Here is a 21,027-nt window from a genome sequence, read left to right on the forward strand (position 1 = left end):
TTTTGTTATGACACATCCGGAATACATTGTATGATTAGTAGGTACTAGTCAACTAGTGCATTTTTTATGTCTCCATAACTGCGTACTACTAAACATTTCTATAAGTTTTCAACCGTTTCAAGTTTAGTATTGTGGTAATGTATACGTTTTTGTGCTTTTGAAACAAGTTTAAATTCATTTTATTGTTTTTTTTAGAGTTGAAGAAATTTTCAACACTCAGTTTGACTTGTGTTATCTAACCTAAATGTCAATTTGGTGGCGCCACCGTACGGCAAGCTTTTGTTCAGTTGGCGTTCGCATCGCCTGTCAGTAGCCATTTTAATTTGCAACAGTTATGACCGCGTCTGCAAACAAATCGTTTATTAATTTGGACAGGATGCGGTCTTGCTTTCTCTGCGGGAGTAAAGCACAGCCCTCCTTTGAATTTCCGCGTTCCATAACACTGAGAAGGAAATGGCTCACCATATTGCAGGGCAAATATAGTATGCACAATAAACATCCAATGAATCTGAATGACATTCAGTAATTTGGTAATATTCTGTTTTAGAGCTGGAAAACCTTCGTGAGGGGGATGTTATTTGTGTGAAACACTTTACAAGGAGCAGTTTATCATATGGGAAAAAAGCTGTTACTTTGATAAAAGGTGCTGTACCAAAAATATTTGGCAATGAAATCACACCAAACACAAGACTACCTGGTGAAGTCTATGTCAGGAGAAGGCCTGAACAAGGTAATTATGCTCTAGCCTGTTTGTAGAATATATAACCTAGCATTTTATTTTATACTTTAGTTAGATTTAAAAAGCCAGAAACAATTACAGAACCAACTGAAGATACTACAACAGTGGATATAACTTCTGAAACATCAACAGATAATAATGATACAATTTCTGATGTAAATAATGAAGCATTGAATACAAAAACTTTCACAGTTGCAACTTCAGATAAAAAGAAAACTACAGATAGAAAGCCAAAATCTGGCATGTTATCTGATCTGGCTGATGAGGAAAAAATAAATTGTAAGTAAAACCCAACAATTCTTGAAGTAATTTTCATAGAAAATTTTAAATTTCAGTGATATTAGATAATAAATTTAGATTTACAAAAGACCAAGTACCATTGAAAACCACAGCTGATGAAAAATTAGTATCCAGAGAAATAATCCAAACCGAGGTGGCATTTGCAAGTGCCACTAAAGAAATAAAAGTTCACTGCACTGTATGTGACAAACATTTGGGCACATCGCCACTGAAAGTATTTGATAGATTTACTCACCCAGTGTTGAACACATTACTGTGTGAATCTTGCTTTCACTTTTATAATACTGGTGAATTTACTAAGGATGAAGATGGCAGTGAGATTTATTGCAAGTGGTGTGCCCAGGGTGGCACTGTCATGTGCTGTTCTTCATGTCCATTGGTATTCTGCAAGGTAATCACAATTTGATTTTTAATTTTTAATTCATTTTTGTGTGAATTGAGTTATTATTAGTTTTGAATCACATATTCAAAAATGAAGAAAAATTTATTTATTTTTGATATTTCAGGATTGTATCTTGAGAAATTTGGGTGCAGATGTGCTAAGTGAAATAGAAAACGCAGACACTTGGGATTGCTTCAATTGTAATACTTTACCACTGACGAAAATGCATATTCTTACAGCAGCTTTGTATGAATATACTGAGAAGCAAATAATGTAAGTTTTATCGAAAAATAATCAACTTGTTTATTTCAAATTATTATTATTTTTGTGTTTTTGTTATTTAGATATGCAATATCAAACAACAATGAGGAAATTTTACGAAAAGACATTTCGCTGTGTTGCAAACCAGACAATTCCCGCAAACGCAAAGAAATTCATCATTCAGAAGAAGAAGAAGAAGAGGAGGAGGAAGTGGAATATATACCCGCTCCAAAGAAAAGAACCGGACCAACGATTCGTATTTCAAACGAAGCTGATTCCTCTGCTCCTGATCTCGAGAAGTCGAAAATAACGCAATCTCCCAGAGTTACTTTACTGAACAAGTCGAAAGTAACATCATCTACACCAACATCTTCTCTTCTACCCGGCGATTCCATGCCATCGCTAACGCCCATCATGAAAATACGTGCCATACCTACCGCCCTCCTGTTAGATCCCAAGAATGAATCCTCCGAAGCTTCACCTAAGATTATCAATCCTTCCTCGCACTTGCGTAAAATCGCTCCAACTCCACCCATTTTGAAACGTCTAAGCCTTGCGACACCAAATTCATCCAAACAGGAAACATTGCTGAGATTGCGTGTAAACATGAGCGCGTCTGATACACCACCACCACTTATCTGCACATCCGCTCCTCCACTGGTGCCCACATCAGCACCTCCTCTATCACGATTATCTGTTGCTGGCAACTCTGCCAAACTGGATGCGGACAAGGGATCACCGCCATTGCGTTCAGCAATAAATCAAAAATGGCGCATGAATCAATACAATCGCACTAGTTGGTTGAAAACAGCCATATCATCATCGTCGATTGGTGTTAGATCACTTCTGGAAACATATAACGAGATTGAAAAGGACTCTACTCTTCCAAAAAGCCCCGCCGAGCTCGCAGAGTTGCATAACAAGATGCAGCATTGCATGTCACATTGCACGAATCTTCTGATTGAGACGCGGAAGAAGATGCATCGCGAATTTCTCGAATATCTTTCGAAAACCAACGTTTCGCATTCGTCTGTAGGTCGTAATGGTACCACAACAGCCTCTACTGCGGCATGTGAGATTGTTACGACTACGTCGACGACAACAACACCAAAAGTTGTAAAATCCACTCCACCAGCAGTAAAACCTGTTAAGCCTGCGATTAAATCGGCTGGAGGAGTAACTGTGCCTGTCATCAGCGCAAATCGCAGTCAAATTGTTCTTAAAAAGAACGCGCCTTTAGTACAAACATCAACAACACCCACTGGTTTGAAAATTCTCAACAAGCCGATGCTGCTTAAGTCTGGACCTAATCAACCGCCGGTAATTTTGAGACCTGGTCATCCCCCACTTGCAGTCAGACCAGCGATGAATCTCCACAGCAATATGACGCCTTTGCAAGGTTTGAAACCCGTCATTTTGCAAACTGTACAACCCGGTATTCGCGTATCAAAGGGATCGGTGGTAATCCCGAATAAACCGCAAAATAATCGAACCCAGCCGGCGATCAAATCATACGGCACGGTGCGGACCAGTAAGTCGACGAATCAGCGGGCTGGTGGCATTGGTACGATTAAAATTGCGAATAATCTCAATACGAATGTGTTTATTAATTTAAACAAACCAAGCGTCGAGAAGGATCCGCTGGCGATTTCCGACGACGAGGAGGAAAACAGTATGCTGCGCTTATTACAACCGGAAGTCGCCATGCGTGCGGACTCACCGGTAAAAATGGTTAATGAGGATGAATTGGTTAAAATTAAAATTGAAGATGACACTTGATGGTAGACATCTTTTATAGAGCGTTTTATGTTACTTCTTTATTGATATAATACTTATATTGTTTTGGAAATCGACTTTCCATTGGAAAAATTAATAAACTATCCATTTTTGATTTTACATGTTTTCGCAAACTCAGTGATCATATACAATCAAAATCACTGATCATATAGTTTTGACTACAAGTTCGGTACTGTATTATTAGTTTTAAAATTCGCCGCTGGGTGCGCTTTCAACGGTTTGTTATTCTTTTTCAAGGTTATTCATAGTGTATTCGTGTAAATTTCTTGTGAACTATTATTTACGTAAATAATTTGTTAAATTTAACGTAATTTATGCTCCGCCAACATTTGTCACTTGTTCTAAGTCGCGTGTTCCCTCAAAACGTACGCAAAATGAGTAAAATAGCGGTGTGTCAAATGACCAGTGTGCAAGACAAGATAACAAATTTGAAAACAGTTGAACAACTTGTTCAAGATGCTTGTGCAAGCAATGACGTTAAGGTAACGCATGTTTAAGCTAATTGTTGAATGAATTGATGATGGAATGAATGTATTTTATAGTTTATCTTCTTTCCTGAAGCTGCTGATTACATGGCAACTTCACCCAAAGAATCAGTTGCTATGGCTGAAGAATTAACTGGGGAAATAATGACTCAGTATAAAAAGTGTGCTCAAGCAAACAATGTTTGGTTGTCTATTGGAGGATTTCATGAAAAGAACATTAATGATCCAAATGTATGTAAATATTATTATTTATTAACATTTATTGCTATTTGTTAATGATTTGTAGCATATATTCAACAGTCATGTGATAATTAACAATTTGGGTGACATAGTAAGCATTTACAGAAAAGTGCATTTGTTTGATGTGAAAATTCCAGAGAAAAATATTAATTTACAAGAATCTAGTTATGTTTCAAGGGGGAATAAGATTATTTCTCCTGTGACTACTCCAATTGGCAAACTAGGATTGTCAATTGTAAGTATTTAGCCGATTTTATTGCATATAGTTTGTAAAACATGTTTCTTTGCATTTGAAGTGTTATGATATGCGTTTTCCCGAAATAAGCACGTGTTTACGCAAACTAGGCGCAGAAATATTAACATTTCCATCCGCATTTACAACAACAACTGGTGCAGCTCATTGGGAATCACTTCTTAGAGCCAGAGCAATTGAAAATCAGTGTTATGTGATTGCCGCAGCGCAATATGGACAGCACAATCACAAACGTCAATCGTACGGTCAATCTTTGGTAAAAAACATAATTTTTATACAAATTTGAATTCTAATTGAAATATTGTAAAGGTGGTGAATCCGTGGGGTCAAATAATCGCTGAATGCAAGTCGTTTCCTCCTGGAAATGATCAGAAAACAACCGATGCAAGTTTTGCAATCGCTACAATCGATTTACACAAACTAAATCAAATTCGCACTGAAATGCCAGTGTTGAATCACAGACGCAACGACGTTTATACTTTAAAACAAGTACACGAAAATCAAAGTGTTTGTTATGATAATGAAACATTCATGTTTGCAACAAAACCAATTCCAGCGTCGACGGTTTTTGTAAATCGCAGTGCGCGTTTGCTTTCACCAACATTCGATGTGTAGTACCTGGACGTAAGTTATACCAACGCCATCTTGCGGCAAATCAATTAAAGTATGCAAATCATCAGGTCCGGCATTATTATTTTAGATGTTTTGGTGAGTTCCTTAAGAGTTGCGAAACGTTTAGCTGACTTAACGCCGGAAGAAGTCAGTGAACTATTTCAAATGGTAGTGCGTGTTCAAAAAGCTCTGGAAACAGAACACAACTGTAATTCGTCCACCATCTGTGTTCAAGATGGCGTACATTCCGGACAAACAGTACCGGTAACAGAAAAATATAAACACAGCGATAAAAATACTATTTTCTTTTTGGTTTTTGTTACAGCATGTACACGTACATATTCTACCTCGAAAGCAAGGCGATTTTGCTCGCAACGATGATATCTACGAACATTTAGCAAAACACGATCGCGACTCAAATCCAGACCCAATCCGAAGTCTGGAAGAAATGTCTAATGAAGCAAACAAACTTCGGAAATATTTCATTAATTGAAATGCATAAAATAAGTAAAGGTGATTTATAGCGAATAAATTTTGATGATAGAGAAGAACTGGGCCATGTTTCATACACACATATGTGTTAAAAGGTACGCAAGATCTATCAATATAGCTAGACAATAGCGCTCTATTGAGTTTTCATTTTATGTCGGAAACACGTCTATAAATAGCGCCGTCAACATGCTTAAATAGCGCGTGGCGCGCTTTTCAGAAGGGGTGCTGCTTAATGAAGCGCACAGCACCGGACACCGCGCGACCCTTTTAGTTTTCGCAAAGCCGCGCACCACTCCGGGTATAATTTCGGCAAATTTTCGCGTAATTAGTCATTAGCGCTGTGACCTCGCTGTGCGATGGACAGGCGCTAGATTTCCAGCAAATATCTAGCGCAAGAGTGAAAATAAAAGTGGCGGTAGTCTTTCTGAAGAAATCCAAAATGGTTTCGGGATTGGCGGAGAGCGCAGGATGCGCTTCGAGTACATCCGACGCAGACGATTGGACAAATTGTCCGGAAAACTTTGATTCTTTACTCTGCTGGCCCCGGACGCCATCAAACAGCGTCGCGACCATGTCTTGTTTTGCACATTTAAACGGAATACGCTACGACACAACACGTGAGTTTTAAATTTTACATTTTAAACCATTTTAAATGCATATAAAGGTAGTGTATGATTATTGTTTGCTTATCACATACCTGATCCTGGTGTGAACAGTTATGTGAGCAAACAAAATTATTGACATAAGATATCACTTGTAATATTTATTGATTTAATCAGAAAAAACACACAAATTGCTACACATTATTACAGAGAATGCAACGCGGGAGTGTCTCTCAACGGGTACATGGGCAGAATACACGGATTACAGCAATTGTCGCGAGTTGGAGAATGAGCACATCGTCAACGATCACGTGTCGCATTCGATCGAACTCACCACCACAATTTATCTCTTCGGATATACTGTTAGTCTGATTGCGCTCGCTGTGGCTGTTTACATTTTCTGTCGATACAAGTGAGTATTCATCGAATCTGGTGCAGTTTTGTCTTCAATGTGAAATGGAGGAGTAGAATCTCACTAGTTTAATGTCAGCGAAGAGACCACTTCTCCACTCACACTAAAAACAATGTTGTTTTTTACATTTTTACATTGAATGACATCGAAAATTATTTTTACGTTTTTTTAAACACTTTGGGTGGGTACACCGCACCTTAGAGGATGAGAATGATCCGTAAAAGATGACTACACGAGATGTGTCAAGTGCTTGTTATCTAAGTTAAATATATGACTTATAATGCGTTTGTTTAACGACTCATTCTTATCATGATCTTAGTTTATTATGATGTGTTTCTTTTCCCAAGAATGCTTGAATTATAACTCTAGACTAGTTTAATGTTAATGTTTAACTGCAACAGTCTCTAATCTAAGTTTTGAATTGTTATTAAGTTTTGGAAATAACTTACTTGTTGATTGTTGAATTTCAAGTTTTCACTGCACTGTAGAAGTGTCAGATCTGACAGAAAATATCCACTGTCGAGATCCACGCTTCCACCTTGCAGGTAACTTACGGCTAACTTGCGACTTTGGTGAAGCAGTCGGTGACACATTGAGATCGAAGTTGATCTGGGCGCGCATTAAATACGCCGGCATATTTGTTCTCGATAAGTGTAATTGAATGATAAAAATAAGAAAGAGAAGGGATTTGGGCGCGTTGATTTCTCAAAATTGTGTTTAAAATGTTTCGCAATCTTTGGATTATTTAGTTTGATGACAAATATTTGATCATCTAGTATCATCCGTTTACTTGATTAGTAAATTAATATCAATACAAGTAGTTTGAGGATTTGAAGTTGTCACGTTTTCTAGCTTTAATGGATTTCAGGAAGCACTTACAAATTAATTCTATTTTTTAATTAGTTTTAGTTCAATTTACTTCCTAGCATTGATTTTTAGTTTATTGAAACTAATTTTGAAGTTGTTTTCATTTAGGAACTTCAAGTGGGAACATAATATGCAAGATAATAGATATTTGATGGGATTTAAAAAGATTAGACGAGTTTTCGTCGTAAAATCAATTAATTTTACGCTTGTACAAAAATGTACACTTAATTGTCAGAGATTAATGAGAAATACTTCAGAATAATCTGTAAAACACACCTATATAAATCAATCATATTTTCACATTGGTGTTATTTATAACTAAAGAACACCTGGACCCAGTTTTATGTTTTTTGATTGTTTTGTACTTGCTTCTGCCCTGAAAAATAGAAAATAACTTAATAGATGAGGTTATGTGTTATGACATAACCTACAATATGTATCTAGCACATCCTGAGAGTTGAAATTTAAAAATTTATTATTGTTTCATGTTTTGTTTCTCTGTTTAGAGACCTACGTTGCTTGCGCAACACAATCCACATGAACCTAATGATCAGTTTCATCCTAGTGGACTTCGTCTGGATCGGAACACTGCTTCTACAAGTTTTCCTCGCGCAGGAAATCTTCACATGCATCTTTCTCATTATTCTTCTCCATTATTTCCACCTAACAAATTTCTTCTGGATGTTTGTGGAAGGGATGTACCTCTACGTCTTGGTGGTGAAAACGTTTCGTGGCGACCGCATAAAACTCCCACTTTGTGTCATAGTCGGCTGGATTCTCCCCGGCGTGTTTATTTTAACATGGTGCATCGCAAAAGCATGGAATTTGTATCAAGAAGACCCGCATGATTTCGAACATCTCAAGAGTTGTCCGTGGAAGAGTGATGGATTAGATTGGATCTATCAGGTGCCATCTATATTTGTTCTGATAGCAAATGTTATATTTTTGATTGTTATTATGTGGGTAAGTTGATTATTCATGAAAAAATGTATTGCAGAAATAAAAGTATTGTTTTTATAGGTTTTAATCACAAAACTACGATCTGCCAACACAGTTGAAACTCAACAGTATCAAAAAGCTGCCAAAGCTCTCCTCGTGCTTATTCCTTTGTTAGGAATGACATACGTTGTGGTTTTGGTGGGTCCCAGCGAACCGGGACTTCTTCGCAGTTGCTACGAGTGTTTACGCGCCGTTTTATTATCAACTCAAGTTCGTACATCGTATTTTTCAAGTATTTGTCATATTTTTTAAACCAATTTCTCGATCTGTTTGCGTAACACGCGGTTATCATCAAAATTAACATTAAGTAAATGTCTCACGCCATGTTGAAATTGATATTAAAAAATAAGGTAAAAAAGTTTAAACAAATATTATATGCTTGCCAAGGAATAATATTGATTTGGCTGAGTGCTTATCACTTTTAAATTAAGTAAATTTGAACTTAAATTTATCCGAAAAATACGTGACTGTATCCGGAATTTTCCAAATTTGATATTTGCATGGTGCGGATGTGGATGACGGATATAATTACTAATACAAATTAAACATATTGTATCATTGCAGGGTTTTACCGTGGCTGTGTTTTACTGCTTCCTCAATACCGAAGTGAAAAATACAGTTACGCATCACATTAATTCCTGGCATACTCATCGCAGTTTATCACAGAGATCATCAAGTCAACGCAATCGAAACAGCAGTCGTGATTGGTCCCGGCGATCGAAAGGCGACAGCATTAGGTTAGATTTTTATCACAACACTTCGCACAGACGATATTTCAGTAGAAAAATGATAAAAATGTCATTCGGTGTATTTTGTCTGAAAATTATTGATTTTTAAGTTAAAACAAATCATCGCCATTTTGTTTGGCGTTTGATACGTGGGAACATTTTATTTAAGATCAAATTTGTTTACGAAAGTAAATACCAGATATGATATTTACTTTTTTGCGATAACTTAAATTTAACGGTTTATATGTGAAGAATTGAAAGCGATTAATGTGTGAAATGTATTCTTTGGTTTTCCAGATTGTATCAAACGGTCAACATGTTCAAGAAACGCGAATCTTCTTGTTCGGTGGGCACGACAACTTCTTTGATCGCAGGCGTGAACCGGAACAATTCACAGCAGCGTAGAGCCTTTTCAATTCCAGCGACAAACTCAAACACACAGATTTAAAGAAATGATTAAATTTAAAAAACAACCCCTGAAGCCAACCCTGCCTACCCTGGTAAGTAGTTTGCATGGATGTTTATTAGATGGCGCTGCAGTTGCGTTGACTTGATAAAATTGCCCAGGTCCACTTCACTCGTCGCCGGGCAGCGGCGCTTTTATAAATGTCATTCCTCTTTGCTTCGGTTTCGGCGTTATTCTCTCTCTGCATGCGTGCGCCAAGCGCAACAATTCCACCCAGCTAAAACCCACCGCCAAGATAATGGAGGAAAAGGTCGACGGCGAGCAGACCAACGACAGCAGCAAGCAGGAGAATCAAACCAACCAGGACGAACTCATCCTGGCGCAGCAGCGGCAAATCCAACAAGAGGTAATTATCATTTATTTATCTCTTGGAGGTTAGGTCAAGTTGCCGTGCGCGCAATTCAAGCGGTTCTCTTTTTTTTTTGCAAAGATTTCAGACTCGATTCCGCTCGTAAGCGAACTGGATCTTATCTCATCGCTCAATGTCGAATACAGCAGTGACACCGTCTATTTGGGCAAGATTGGTGACCTGTCTTCCAAGTATAAGCACATTAGAAGGACAAGACCAGATGGCAATTGTTTCTTCAGAGCATTTACCTATGCATACATTGAAACACTGCTTGAAAATAGAGATGACTTTGAAGCATTTTACAAGTTAGCTGAGGGCAGTAAAGACATGCTGGTAGATTTAGGTTTTCCAAAGTTTACAGTAGAGGACTTCTATGACACTTTCATGGAGGTGCTCAGGAGGATTAGTGAGTTGAAAGATATTGATGAGGCCAAGAAGGAAATGCACACACTTTTTAATGAGCAAGGATACTCAGATTACATGGTTGTTTATTTAAGACTGCTTACCAGTGGACAATTACAGAAGGAGGAAGCATTTTTCACATGTTTCATTGAAGGTGATAGATCTGTAAGTAATAACTATTTCAATTTTCTATTGAAAAATATTGTATTAATGGATTTTTATGTTTTTTTTTTAAAGGTGGCTGACTTTTGTCATCAAGAAGTTGAGCCAATGTACAAGGAGAGTGACCATATACACATCATTGCCGCATGCTCGGTGCTGAAAACGGGCGTGAAAGTAATCTACATGGATCGCGGCGTCGGCGACAAAGTGACTGAACATGACCTGCCCGAAGGGACGACGCCACTCGTGCATTTGTTGTACCGGCCCGGCCATTACGACATTCTCTACCTCTAACCGAGACAACCGCCGCCGACGTCTATCGGTTGTTGTGTTTCTCATTACACTGTATGATTATCTCCTTCGAGTATCGCATTCTATGCAAAGAGATGGATTATTTTCGATATAAATCGACTCGATTTCATGTTTATATAATTAAGTTATACTATAGTAGGTTAGGTAATTGAAGATAGTTTTTATAACGAATGTGGCTGTTTGCTAATAAGTATCCCTGATCAATATAACAACAGGAGCATACGTTTGTACTTCAATTTTGTGTCTGGTACTTATTTTGTGTTTGTCATGTTTTAAATTGGGTAGCTTGTCTGTTAATATGTACAGAATACTATAATTTTTTGTAAAATTGATTCATAGATGGCAGTATTTGCACTCTCTTAAAATAGTTTGATAATTGGCACATAGAGGGCCATAGTTGTACCAGAAGAAAATAACTAACTGCTTGCATGTGTTTAGTTTAGGACAAAGACGCGTTTTTGCGATAGCGCTGCTGCTATTACTGCGGTAAATGTCGTCGTAGTAGGTTATTGTTTCAACTTCGCGTAGCGTCCCAGTAAACCACATTCAGTTGTTTAGTTTATTCCCAAATGGCAGGCAAAATTAGTTCGTTAAAAATAATCAGGGCAACTAACAAAGCACACCAAGCTTCTGTTATATTCTTTCACGGATCAGGTGAGCATTTATTTCATCTTTCTTCATAAAATCTTCTCATGTGATACAGTTTTGTGTGCTGGTGTTATTTATGGCATCAGATAAGAATCATTTTTTATGTGTCTTATCTCTTTGCAGGCGATACCGGCTCAGGAATCTACGACTGGGTTAAATTTCTCATTGGGGACATTTCACAGCCTCATATCAAGTTTGTTTTTCCTACAGCTCCATCCAGACCTTACACACCACTAAATGGAGAGGTACTTTGTTTATTTATTTAATAAATAACGTTGAATGTGATTTTAATTTTATTTTGTATATTTAGAAAAGTAACGTTTGGTTTGATCGTCTGGACATCACTCCGGATGTCCCAGAAGATAAACCCACACTGGAATCAATGGGCTCTGAAGTAAGGAGGCTTATTGATGAAGAAATCAAATCTGGCATATCACTAGATAAAATTGTAGTGGGTGGCTTCTCAATGGGTGGTGCCCTGGCCCTACACACTGCCTATCATTGGCTACCAGGTTTGGCTGGTGTGTTTGCCATGTCCTCATTCCTTAATCACAATTCCATTGTCTATGAACACCTTAAACAGAATCCATCAAAAATTCCTTTGTTAATGTTCCATGGAGATAGAGACACACTAGTACCCCAAGCATGGGGTGAGAAAACGTTTAAATGCCTGCAAGATCTTGGTGTGCAGGGGAAATTTGTGCCATTGTCCAACACACTGCATGAGCTCAAGAAAAAGGAGCTCCAGGAATTGATGGAGTGGATAAAACGACTCCTTCCTTATGAGAAAGCTGTTTGATGTAGAGACAATTAGCAGAAAAGGTCAGGCGGCCATCTTGCATGAAGCCGAAGGTAATAAGACAATATTAAATGAATCTAGTACATACAAGAGATGAATATTACAAAATTTAGCAATCAAAATACCAAATGAAACTAGTACATTTAAGAGTAAATTCATTAGTTACCAGAGCAAGCAAGGAAAGAGTAGATTGTGTGTGATGAAGGGTAGAAAAGCGGATGGTATTAGAGCTTATAGGGTAATAAAACGTCAATTAACATTTGGCTTGCGCTTGCAAACGAGGGAAAAAGGCCGTAAAAAAGGGGTGGAGGAGAATTACAAATTGTTATTATTGATTTCGAATTCTATTTGCAATATGAATGTGAACTGCTCTTCTTTGGACACTTGCGCCACACACTGCAAATTTGCACATTTGCCAATAAATTTAAGCCAAGAAAAGGAGCGGCAACTATTCGTCGTGAAACACCCTTAATATCACTGCCATATTAATAATACATATGTTGGTGTCTACTAAGAAAACAAAAAATATGAATATTGAAATTTTTATGATGTCTACACACAAAACTGAAGTCTAGTGAAAGCTTTTTGACGTAGATGTTTGTTAGAAAATTGGTATACAATGTTTATTACGTGGATTTATATATTTTATGAATGTTCTCTTCGTAAGTAAAAAAAAAAGAAGTTCTAATACATAAAAATTGTGATCTGATGAGACACCTACAATTTCATGCGGTACAAATCGAGGTACAGCTATAATCTACACACGTAGCGCTTGCTTTCACGTCATTTCACTTAAGCGAAACCCACATCATACTCTCATTGCTTATTCTCTTATCCTATTGCATATTATACGCATACAAATTACATAATACTACACAAAGTATGTCGCAGCGTTCGCGCTCCCGCGCACCGAACGAGCTTTGAGTTGACACTTGACTAGTTTTATACGTTTCAATTTAAGTTTCATTACATGTTTGCTAATTTTTGTTTGTTTTCGCGTCGCGCACGCCGCAGTCTGTATCATTTTTTCTGTATTGCTTTCGTTTCCAGCAGGTTACATGCATGCACACAAAGACACACTAATCCTCGATCGAGTCATCGTCATTATCACTATCACTTCGCGAGCCCAGCGCGTTGTTGTAGGTGCCGGCGGGGACCTCTTGGCGTCGTGGACACCTGCCTTTTTGCTTGGCGTAGGTGCCGTACTCGCAGGTGGGCGGCGCGCATCTCTCCTCGAGGATGCACTTGCGGTCCCGAAGCGAGAGGTGCTCCTTGCCGCGTTTCATATTGGCGCATCCGGAGAGTGAATCGCTGCCGGACGGACAATCGCAGGCGCAGCGGCCGAAACGATGATTCATCGACGAGATGAACTCTTCGGGACATGTGCAGCTGTAAAGTACCAAGTAAGTGCATTAGTCCATTATTTATCAGATTAGTTTGGGTGACGGTGTGGGGGAGTTATTACCTTGGTTTGTCCTGTTGTAAACTATTGCGGCTCAATTGAGCACGTGGTCTTATTAATCTCTGCGCCAATTTCATTTCTTCCTCGTCCAGACACGCGCATTCTGTGTGATTGTGAAAAGCCAGACGTTCGACTGCCTGTGACTGGCTGAATGTCGTGCTCTGGAAGGAAACATTTAAAATATTGATGGCATTTTCGCGTGGAACTTACATATACGTAGAAGGGTAAATAAATAACTTCTTGACTCTTGGCGCGGCACTTTTTGCCCGGCCCCTGGCAGCATCCAGTGTCGTCCCCGCAGCGATGCAGGACGGTGCAGTGCGGGCGGAATGCTTTTCCGGGCAACTGATGGATTTCCTGCACGTTGATCACACGCGGTCGTGGCAGGCGGCATTTTGCGGCCGACTTCATGTGCAGAAAGTGTTCGTTGGCGGCGCGCACGTTTTCTGAAATGCGAAATTATCGCCAATCAGTGGCAATCGAATCGTAATCGGCTTGTAGCGGTGGAGTTTTAACGATTGAGATATTTTAATGGCGCACGGCGTGCGCTTAATAAGAGTGGCTGTGGGCTTTGGAGGCCAGGTGCGATCGCGTACCTGGATTTTAAAATTAAAATTCCACAGCGCTCTGGTAAATATCGTAAATATTACGCGCGAGATTGGAATTTCCACTGTGTGCAATTATATTGCGCATGCGCAACTTTGAATTGTGTAATGGCGGAATCCCACAGAGAAATTTTGAACGATTTGCGTAGTTTACCTTTATGATTTAAATATTTTATTTTTCGCATACTTCGATCGTTGTTGCCGTAGTCTGAGCTGCGCTGTGATTCCTCCAACGCCTGCCGCGTCCCGTAATTCTTCCATTTGTACTGCGTCATCGGCGACTGCTCATGCTGGCCCTCTTCAGCCTGTACGTCGTGCTGTGGTCGAAGGGTATCTTCGGCGAAAATCTCGTCGTCGTAGTAATCGTCGTTGGTATTCTCGTCGACAGTTTCATCCTCGTAGGAGGCCGAATGACTGGCTTTGGTAATAATTCTGCTACTCTTGGTGGCAACTTCCTGAAAACACAAGAATAAAAATTGCTGCACGTTTGCACATGTGCATCCGCAAACATTCCCGATGACATCATACATGTGGTGCAGCATGCAGCTCTCTAAAAATTGACTGGGATTCCAGCGAGGAAAGCGCTCGAAAATCAATTAGCGCATGGCATCATCGGCCTATAAGTATCGCGTTTGAATTTTCTTCGCGTAAGTGCCGGAATCGGCGTGTATCTCTTAAGCGGGTGGGCCGATGATGAATTCGATCGAGAAACGCGGCGCACATGTGCACGCCATCGGCCCGTTGCGCGATCGGAGCTTAATTTGTATGCGTCCGCGGCTTTGAAAACAATTTCTGGCCGGTAGCCAAAGTGGCGTGCGGGACGACACATGCCATTTGGTTTCGTTTACGCGCCGCGCGTTTACTGTTTTGTCTGACGGCCGGCGGACGGCTGCACGCTGCCGCGTGCATTTTATTTTCAAATAACGTGCAATACGAGTCGAAATCGTCGTCGTCGTCGAAGTGGAATGGATTGATTGCAAGCGAGAGTACGGCTTCCAGACGGATGAGCCCACATCTCGCTAGTCAATCCGATCCGAATGAAACATTCCGTTTTGCCATCGTAGTACGGGCGGCGTGAATGTAAATATCGAATGCGTTCACCCGAAATTCCGATCCGAAGCACATCGTTTGTGCTTCGTAGTGCTCTCTTCTCTTAGTAGAGTTGCTTGTTTGCAAACTGATATTACACTGGCAACAAATGCTTGGTTTGCGCGCACGATCTAAGACAACGGTGCGCATTCATTGCTACCGTTTGTGCATCCCGTTCCTGCATCCCGCTGCAATTCGCCGGCTATTTCTGCTAATTTCATCCGCAGTCCTTGCGCGCTCTGCATACACGTCGGCCTGTTTTACGGCCGCGGCGTGCGTCAAATTACAACTAGTAATCGCATAACAGATTAGTCACGTTTCCATGAATGCAACATCATGATTTCATGATGTTGTCTCGCCCGAATTTATTCCTCCAGACGACGAATTGCTGATGGTCCCCAATTCGAATCGATCGAAATTTGATTAATGGAAATTTAATTCGTTACGAATTTAGTTCAAGTTGAAGTGGAGTGGCTCTAGCCTTCGTCGAAAGAAAAGGTTCGGTCGGGGTTATCTCGCGAGCGAGCGCCTCATCAACATGCTTCATTCATTTTGGCCATTTATTACATGCTAATGTATCATCTCGAGAGATGCGCGCCGCTGCGCACGTATATGGTGACATAATTGCGTTAGTGCAGCGCGCGCGAGATAGCGAACTTGGTAAAGCGCACGAACGTGTCGCACGTCCGTTCGAGAAGCGACGCGAAGAGTTATGATATGTAAATCATTTGATAAGCGACGATTATTAATCCGATCTACCGTGTTAGCATGATGCATCTTTTTATGAGTCAAACATTAATGCTTGCTTCATTTGTGAACGTTGTGAGACAATCTACCAAAGAATTATGTCATTTTTGAAGCTGCAAGACACGACAGTAGCAGAGCATAATTACGCAATTATATCCGAAGATTTCTACGAAGAACTTCTTAACCCTTTATTACATTTATATTCAGTTAAGTTTTTTTTCTTGAAGTTTATCGCCTGCTTTAGTATTTGTGGGTTAAGAAGAAATCTTATCGAATCAATGTAATTCCCGGGCGACATCTCTTCGAAACGCATGCATCATTTATGCCCGTTTGTTACTTGTTGCCATCACGAAATAATGATGATATGTGGCGGTAACTATGTAGATTCAATGAACATCGAATAAATCTCAATGTAAGCGCGCAGCGCATGAATAAAGCTGATGACAATTGACTGGCATTGGAGATTTTTTCTTCTTTCAAACTTTTCTCTGTTTCGTCACAGCACACTTGTGAGTAGGTCTAATAGTATTAACTAGTTTTCGTACGTGTATTTCTTTGTTCAAGTTGATTACGCACCGCGCTCTCGGTGCGTTATTTAATCATTTTTATCGTCTTGAAAATGCGTGGTCGGGCCGTCGATGCACGATTCTTTAAAGTAAAAGTCGGAGCGTCTAAGAGAGCCGCATGTAAATTTAATTGGAAATCGCACACGTGATTGCGACACGTGTGTTTCTTTCTGTTGCGCGTTGCTCTTCAAGATGGCAAATTACCGTTTTGTATTTGATTTAGCATCTGTCTGTGTCTTTATTATTTATTATTGCATTCGCTGCCGAATCATTTCATACCGATCGATTGGGAATTCATTCAGTGAAAGCTCGTTTTTGAATTGTCAATGATGACGGGCGCGAGTGACCGATGAAAGATTTATCATCGGCAGGTGCGTTGCGTACGTCGGGTTTTAATCAATCCGATCGCCGACGAGAGAAGCTGGCGAGCACGCAAATTGTCGACGGCGGGGACTTGTGTGCTAAGTACGTTGTCGGTGGTCTCGTTACTCGTTTCGGTGCCTCGCGGCGCTGCAGAAATCTATGCTGGCCGCGATGAAACGCGATGCCAATCTAATTGCGCGTATCATTTGTTGATAATCCGTGCAAGGGTGTAATTGTCGGAAAAGCGCCGAAAGCGTCTTTGCATGCGATTATCTCGCGGCCGTCAACGACTTTCTTTGCGAAGCTCACGAGACACGCTCGCGCACCGCTGTAATTTCAGACGCGTGCAATAAAATGTGCGCCACAATTTTGCTAACATGCGAAACGTGCCGACTTCGGCAATCTTCACATTCTGCACGATCACACTCCCCGGCGACGACAATGGCTTATTCATTCTGTCGCCGGGCGCGAGATATTATTAATAACTACACACAGAGTGCACGAAAAACGAAAAAAGGGAGCGAATTGTATTATTGGTTCCCCGACGTTTACCGCACACAAACGGCTGTTCCGGCTGCGGCAGCGCTTTTCGAATTTATTTTAATTTGAAAATCTGATAGAACGTGTTGTTAGCACGAAGTGCTCTCCCAAAAGCAAACGATAATAACACGGCCCAGATGAGATCGCATTGTAAACGGTGTGGAGCATGTACATGGAAATGAACACGAACGAGGATGCTGCCGTGTAGGAGTGTTGAAACGGTGTGCCCTTTGTGCACTTTCTTATTGTTCGGCCACGTTCTCGATATCATGTTACCGGCTACCGGTAACCAAAGAACGCCCTATACCGCCGCCCTAAAAATTTAATTCTTCTATTCTGAGATTCACAGACGCATATGGCGTTCGCGTGACGTGCAGCCCACAGAATACCACAACAATCAAAGCGTGTAATTGTACGGAAACATAACAAACATTTGCTTTACTTCTTGAATCTTCAACTTCTTGTTACATTTCCTCAAATGTATGTTGTATTTATTTAATTTCGCTGACTGCTTAGTCCCCTAAAGATATTTATTTGCCCTGGATCTTTTTTTTTCTTTATGAGCGCTCTGATATGATACAGCAGCACGTATAATCTAATCTCCTGTGATAAATTTGAAACCATAAACAATGGCATTCCGTCAGACAGGTTCGTTTCTTTTCTGTTAATCTCCGGATGACTTAAACTCTGCAATGATTCACAATGGTAGCGCGGACGAGAGACCAAACAAACGCGCGTCCGAGGAAAAAAGATTTATAACGAGAGCGCGCGCGGCTACATCCCGGGTTGTTTGCGTTTCCCAGCGGGCGCTGGGGCGAGGCGGTTGACCTGATTCCGGCGACTTTTCGATTTTAGCATTCACGCAGTAACGAGCAACCATATTCTATAACTGCCGCCAGCGTCGAGGATTTTATATGGCAGTAGATTAGTAGTTCACTAGGGTTCCCGGTTTTTGTGCGTTTTGTTTGCGCGCTGCACCCCGTGGAAAAATCAATTCGAGCGAGCAGGAAACGAGGACGCGCGCGCGTAAAGTTGTTTACAACGCATCAAAGAGCGTCGCTTGACATTAAACTGTTTTACGACATTCGGTTATGACGAATTGAAGGCGCGAAGCACCTTTAAAAATTAATTGTGCGTGCTTTTTCGGCTCTCGGCAACGAGAAAACTTGGCCGCAGTATTGCTAGCTTGGCCATCATTCAGTGCTAGACCGAAGAGCACATACGATTTCGAAATGTTTATACGAGTGCGCGATGAGCGCAGCTCTTTTTTCCGAAAGAGGCGCGCTTGTCATATTTTCTATAATGGCATCATCGTTGCGTCGAGTGTTGCCAATGCAACGAACGTAATAAAAATTCTATGCTGACCGCAACGAAACCCAACCACGGCCATTTATGCGCTTTTGTTGATTATGTCGTTATTCACATTGGAAACATTTTAAACTGTTAGTGGCGAGAGTTCCATCTTTTGAAGCGCGGCGACAAAAAGTTTCTCTGGTTGAGGAGTAATGAAAAAAGTTCCTGATGTCTTTGTATCGTTTTTATCCGACGCGGAAAACCTAAACTAATTTATTCCGAAGCAGAGGAAGATCTGAGACGAAAAACTTTTCAATTTATTACCTCTCGGGGAAAGTTGTATCATCGGGAATATGATAACTTTTCGCTACAAAAGGAAAGTAAAGAACGAAGAAATAAAATTTGGCTCTGGGCGCACTGGGCACGTCTTGAGTGATTAATGTATTTATTTTACAAGTGCGTTTTTGGCCCGCGCGTGTTACTCAACCATCATATCATTCATTTTTATGCGCGTACTTAGCGTCGCAATGCTTTTCCGCGAAAGCTTAGCATTTTTTTCCGCGCGCGACAAATATTTGCTAAATTACGCGACTTTCTGCACTAAACATCGCGACAGACGAGCTCGCGTTTTCTATAAATAGCGCGACACACATCGCACATCATACACGCAAAAAGAGCTTTGGTGTAAATGTGTCTACAACAATAACTTCCATCATAAAATCAGCAACTTTGTTACGAGTTAGTTGTGTGTGAGATGATATCGAATGTTGATTTCATTCACGCGTGGGCAGGGAAAACAAATTGCGCAAAAATGATTGAGAGCCTTTGCAGTGATCTGTGTAATCTGGTATCGTAGTTATCCATTCACTTGTAAGCGTCCACGACTGGAATGCCATGAAAATATCAACAACAACAAACTGAGAACAATTACGCAAGAAATTATTATGTTGTCCCATTTTACACATGCCGCCAAGTTGCATGCAGCGCGAGCGCTAATCGTTTCGTCGCGGACTGAGTTTATATATGGAAATATACGCGGCTAACATTAACATTTATATTATTAATTACTGAAATAAAAACGCGACAGGAATTTGTCATTGTCATAATGCTAACGCTTACCGTTGTTCGCGCAACTTCGTCGACATAGGCGTCATCGGTGTCGGCGTCGTCTTCTTCGGCATCGTACTCCTCGTCATAATCATGCACGTATTTCCATCGCGGACGATCTTTTGTTCTTGCCGCGAAGAAGTACGGATTACGGTCGGTGGTGGTTGTCGATGTTGTTGGAGACCGCAATGTTTCCAATCGCTTACCGAGTTGTTTGAGTTTTGGAAATTTGTCCGCTTTGGAAAAACTGGAGTTTATTTTAAAGTTGGGACGTGTTGCGGCATCGGCGTGCGGCTTAAATTGATTGTTTGCTGAAGTACTCGCGTGATGTCTCAATTTATTGCCGCTCCTGTGCTCGTAACCGTCCGTCGGCGATAAATCGTCGCCGCGGAACGGGCGCGCAAAGTGCTGAAGATGCCGGTGTCGGCCGGCCTTGCTACCTGTCGCGCCGCTCGGATTGTCCACGGTGACGGCTTCCGCATGCAGGACACCGCACACCAGCAGCAACGACACGCACCACAAGTACCGCATTGTTGTCGTTGGTCGCCAATGGGTAAAAGAACGACGAAAAGTTTAGCAAAAGTTTGTCGCGGCGCGCCACATCGTACACACAGTTGTGCGCGAGACGTGAAAGGATGCGGCAAAAGTTTATATTCAGCGAAAATTTATATTTCGTGTGGCGGCCCGATCGGCGTGAGCGCGTTCGCGACACTGCTGGCACTCTCGCTGCGGAGGAGGCTTCTCTGCCGCGCACGGCTCTCGACGAGGAACAACTGAATCGGTCGGACGGCCCGCCGCTATGGGAATATGCTTGATCGGGCGCGGAACGCCGCGAACCGCACACCATCGCAAGCTGCAAGTGCGAAAAACACCAAAGTTCGTGCACAGCAAATGCGCTTTTATTTGAGTTTTTTTGTTGCGCGTTTTGCCGGCGGGGGAAAACGTGGC

The 21,027-nt window shown here is 40.9% G+C and overlaps 6 protein-coding genes and 1 long non-coding RNA gene across 10 annotated transcripts; 5 read left to right on the plus strand and 2 right to left on the minus strand.

Moving 5' to 3' along the window:
* Nucleotides 1-32: 32 nt before the first annotated feature.
* LOC135791892 (uncharacterized) lies at nt 33-3,578 on the plus strand. Of its 3 annotated transcripts, none has more exons than XM_065302462.1 (7): nt 33-134; nt 196-482; nt 548-730; nt 791-1,018; nt 1,075-1,430; nt 1,546-1,694; nt 1,766-3,578. In XM_065302462.1, the coding sequence occupies exons 2-7, from the start codon at nt 335-337 to the stop codon at nt 3,459-3,461; spliced, it is 2,760 nt and encodes a 919-aa protein (XP_065158534.1). In that variant the 5' UTR covers nt 33-134; nt 196-334; the 3' UTR covers nt 3,462-3,578. The 3 variants fall into 3 exon arrangements, with proteins under 3 accessions (XP_065158534.1, XP_065158535.1, XP_065158536.1); XM_065302463.1 differs by having other exon boundaries at nt 809-1,018; XM_065302464.1 differs by having other exon boundaries at nt 821-1,018.
* A 117-nt stretch (nt 3,579-3,695) lies between these two features.
* On the plus strand, nt 3,696-5,620 carry NitFhit (NFT-1 protein). Its single transcript, XM_065302471.1, is given in 8 exon segments — nt 3,696-3,961; nt 4,022-4,195; nt 4,251-4,439; nt 4,501-4,713; nt 4,767-5,025; nt 5,028-5,081; nt 5,158-5,333; nt 5,395-5,620. Coding segments are annotated over 8 exon segments (1,401 nt in total). The 5' UTR covers nt 3,696-3,793; the 3' UTR covers nt 5,563-5,620.
* A 98-nt stretch (nt 5,621-5,718) lies between these two features.
* On the plus strand, nt 5,719-9,876 carry LOC135791900 (diuretic hormone receptor-like). The gene is made up of 7 exons (XM_065302472.1): nt 5,719-6,178; nt 6,374-6,575; nt 7,949-8,405; nt 8,463-8,651; nt 9,006-9,178; nt 9,467-9,669; nt 9,737-9,876. The coding sequence occupies exons 1-6, from the start codon at nt 6,001-6,003 to the stop codon at nt 9,615-9,617; spliced, it is 1,350 nt and encodes a 449-aa protein (XP_065158544.1). The 5' UTR covers nt 5,719-6,000; the 3' UTR covers nt 9,618-9,669; nt 9,737-9,876.
* Nucleotides 6,312-7,160, minus strand: LOC135791912 (uncharacterized). The gene is made up of 2 exons (XR_010548150.1): nt 7,025-7,160; nt 6,312-6,678 (listed from the first exon to the last, which is right to left on the minus strand). It is a non-coding gene; the product is annotated as an uncharacterized lncRNA (long non-coding RNA).
* Nucleotides 9,738-11,096, plus strand: LOC135791906 (ubiquitin thioesterase otubain-like). Its single transcript, XM_065302477.1, has 3 exons — nt 9,738-9,981; nt 10,066-10,551; nt 10,624-11,096. The coding sequence occupies exons 1-3, from the start codon at nt 9,874-9,876 to the stop codon at nt 10,840-10,842; spliced, it is 813 nt and encodes a 270-aa protein (XP_065158549.1). The 5' UTR covers nt 9,738-9,873; the 3' UTR covers nt 10,843-11,096.
* A 214-nt stretch (nt 11,097-11,310) lies between these two features.
* LOC135791908 (lysophospholipase-like protein 1) lies at nt 11,311-13,005 on the plus strand. The gene is made up of 3 exons (XM_065302479.1): nt 11,311-11,514; nt 11,632-11,753; nt 11,819-13,005. Exons 1-3 carry the CDS (start codon nt 11,430-11,432, stop codon nt 12,305-12,307), a joined length of 696 nt encoding a protein of 231 aa, XP_065158551.1. The 5' UTR covers nt 11,311-11,429; the 3' UTR covers nt 12,308-13,005.
* On the minus strand, nt 12,930-20,934 carry LOC135791897 (uncharacterized). 2 transcript variants are annotated; one of them, XM_065302469.1, is made up of 5 exons: nt 20,092-20,934; nt 14,529-14,829; nt 13,980-14,215; nt 13,773-13,930; nt 12,930-13,696 (listed from the first exon to the last, which is right to left on the minus strand). In XM_065302469.1, the coding sequence occupies exons 1-5, from the start codon at nt 20,608-20,610 to the stop codon at nt 13,387-13,389; spliced, it is 1,524 nt and encodes a 507-aa protein (XP_065158541.1). In that variant the 5' UTR covers nt 20,611-20,934; the 3' UTR covers nt 12,930-13,386. The 2 variants fall into 2 exon arrangements, with proteins under 2 accessions (XP_065158541.1, XP_065158542.1); XM_065302470.1 differs by having other exon boundaries at nt 14,562-14,829; nt 20,092-20,932.
* Nucleotides 20,935-21,027: the final 93 nt, after the last annotated feature.

This window comes from Atheta coriaria, unplaced genomic scaffold (assembly GCF_025399875.1).
Source record: "Atheta coriaria isolate IRGN ID8LTWV9N9 unplaced genomic scaffold, Caltech_Dcor_3.1 hic_scaffold_5_pilon, whole genome shotgun sequence".
Classification (NCBI taxonomy): domain Eukaryota; kingdom Metazoa; phylum Arthropoda; class Insecta; order Coleoptera; family Staphylinidae; genus Dalotia; species Dalotia coriaria.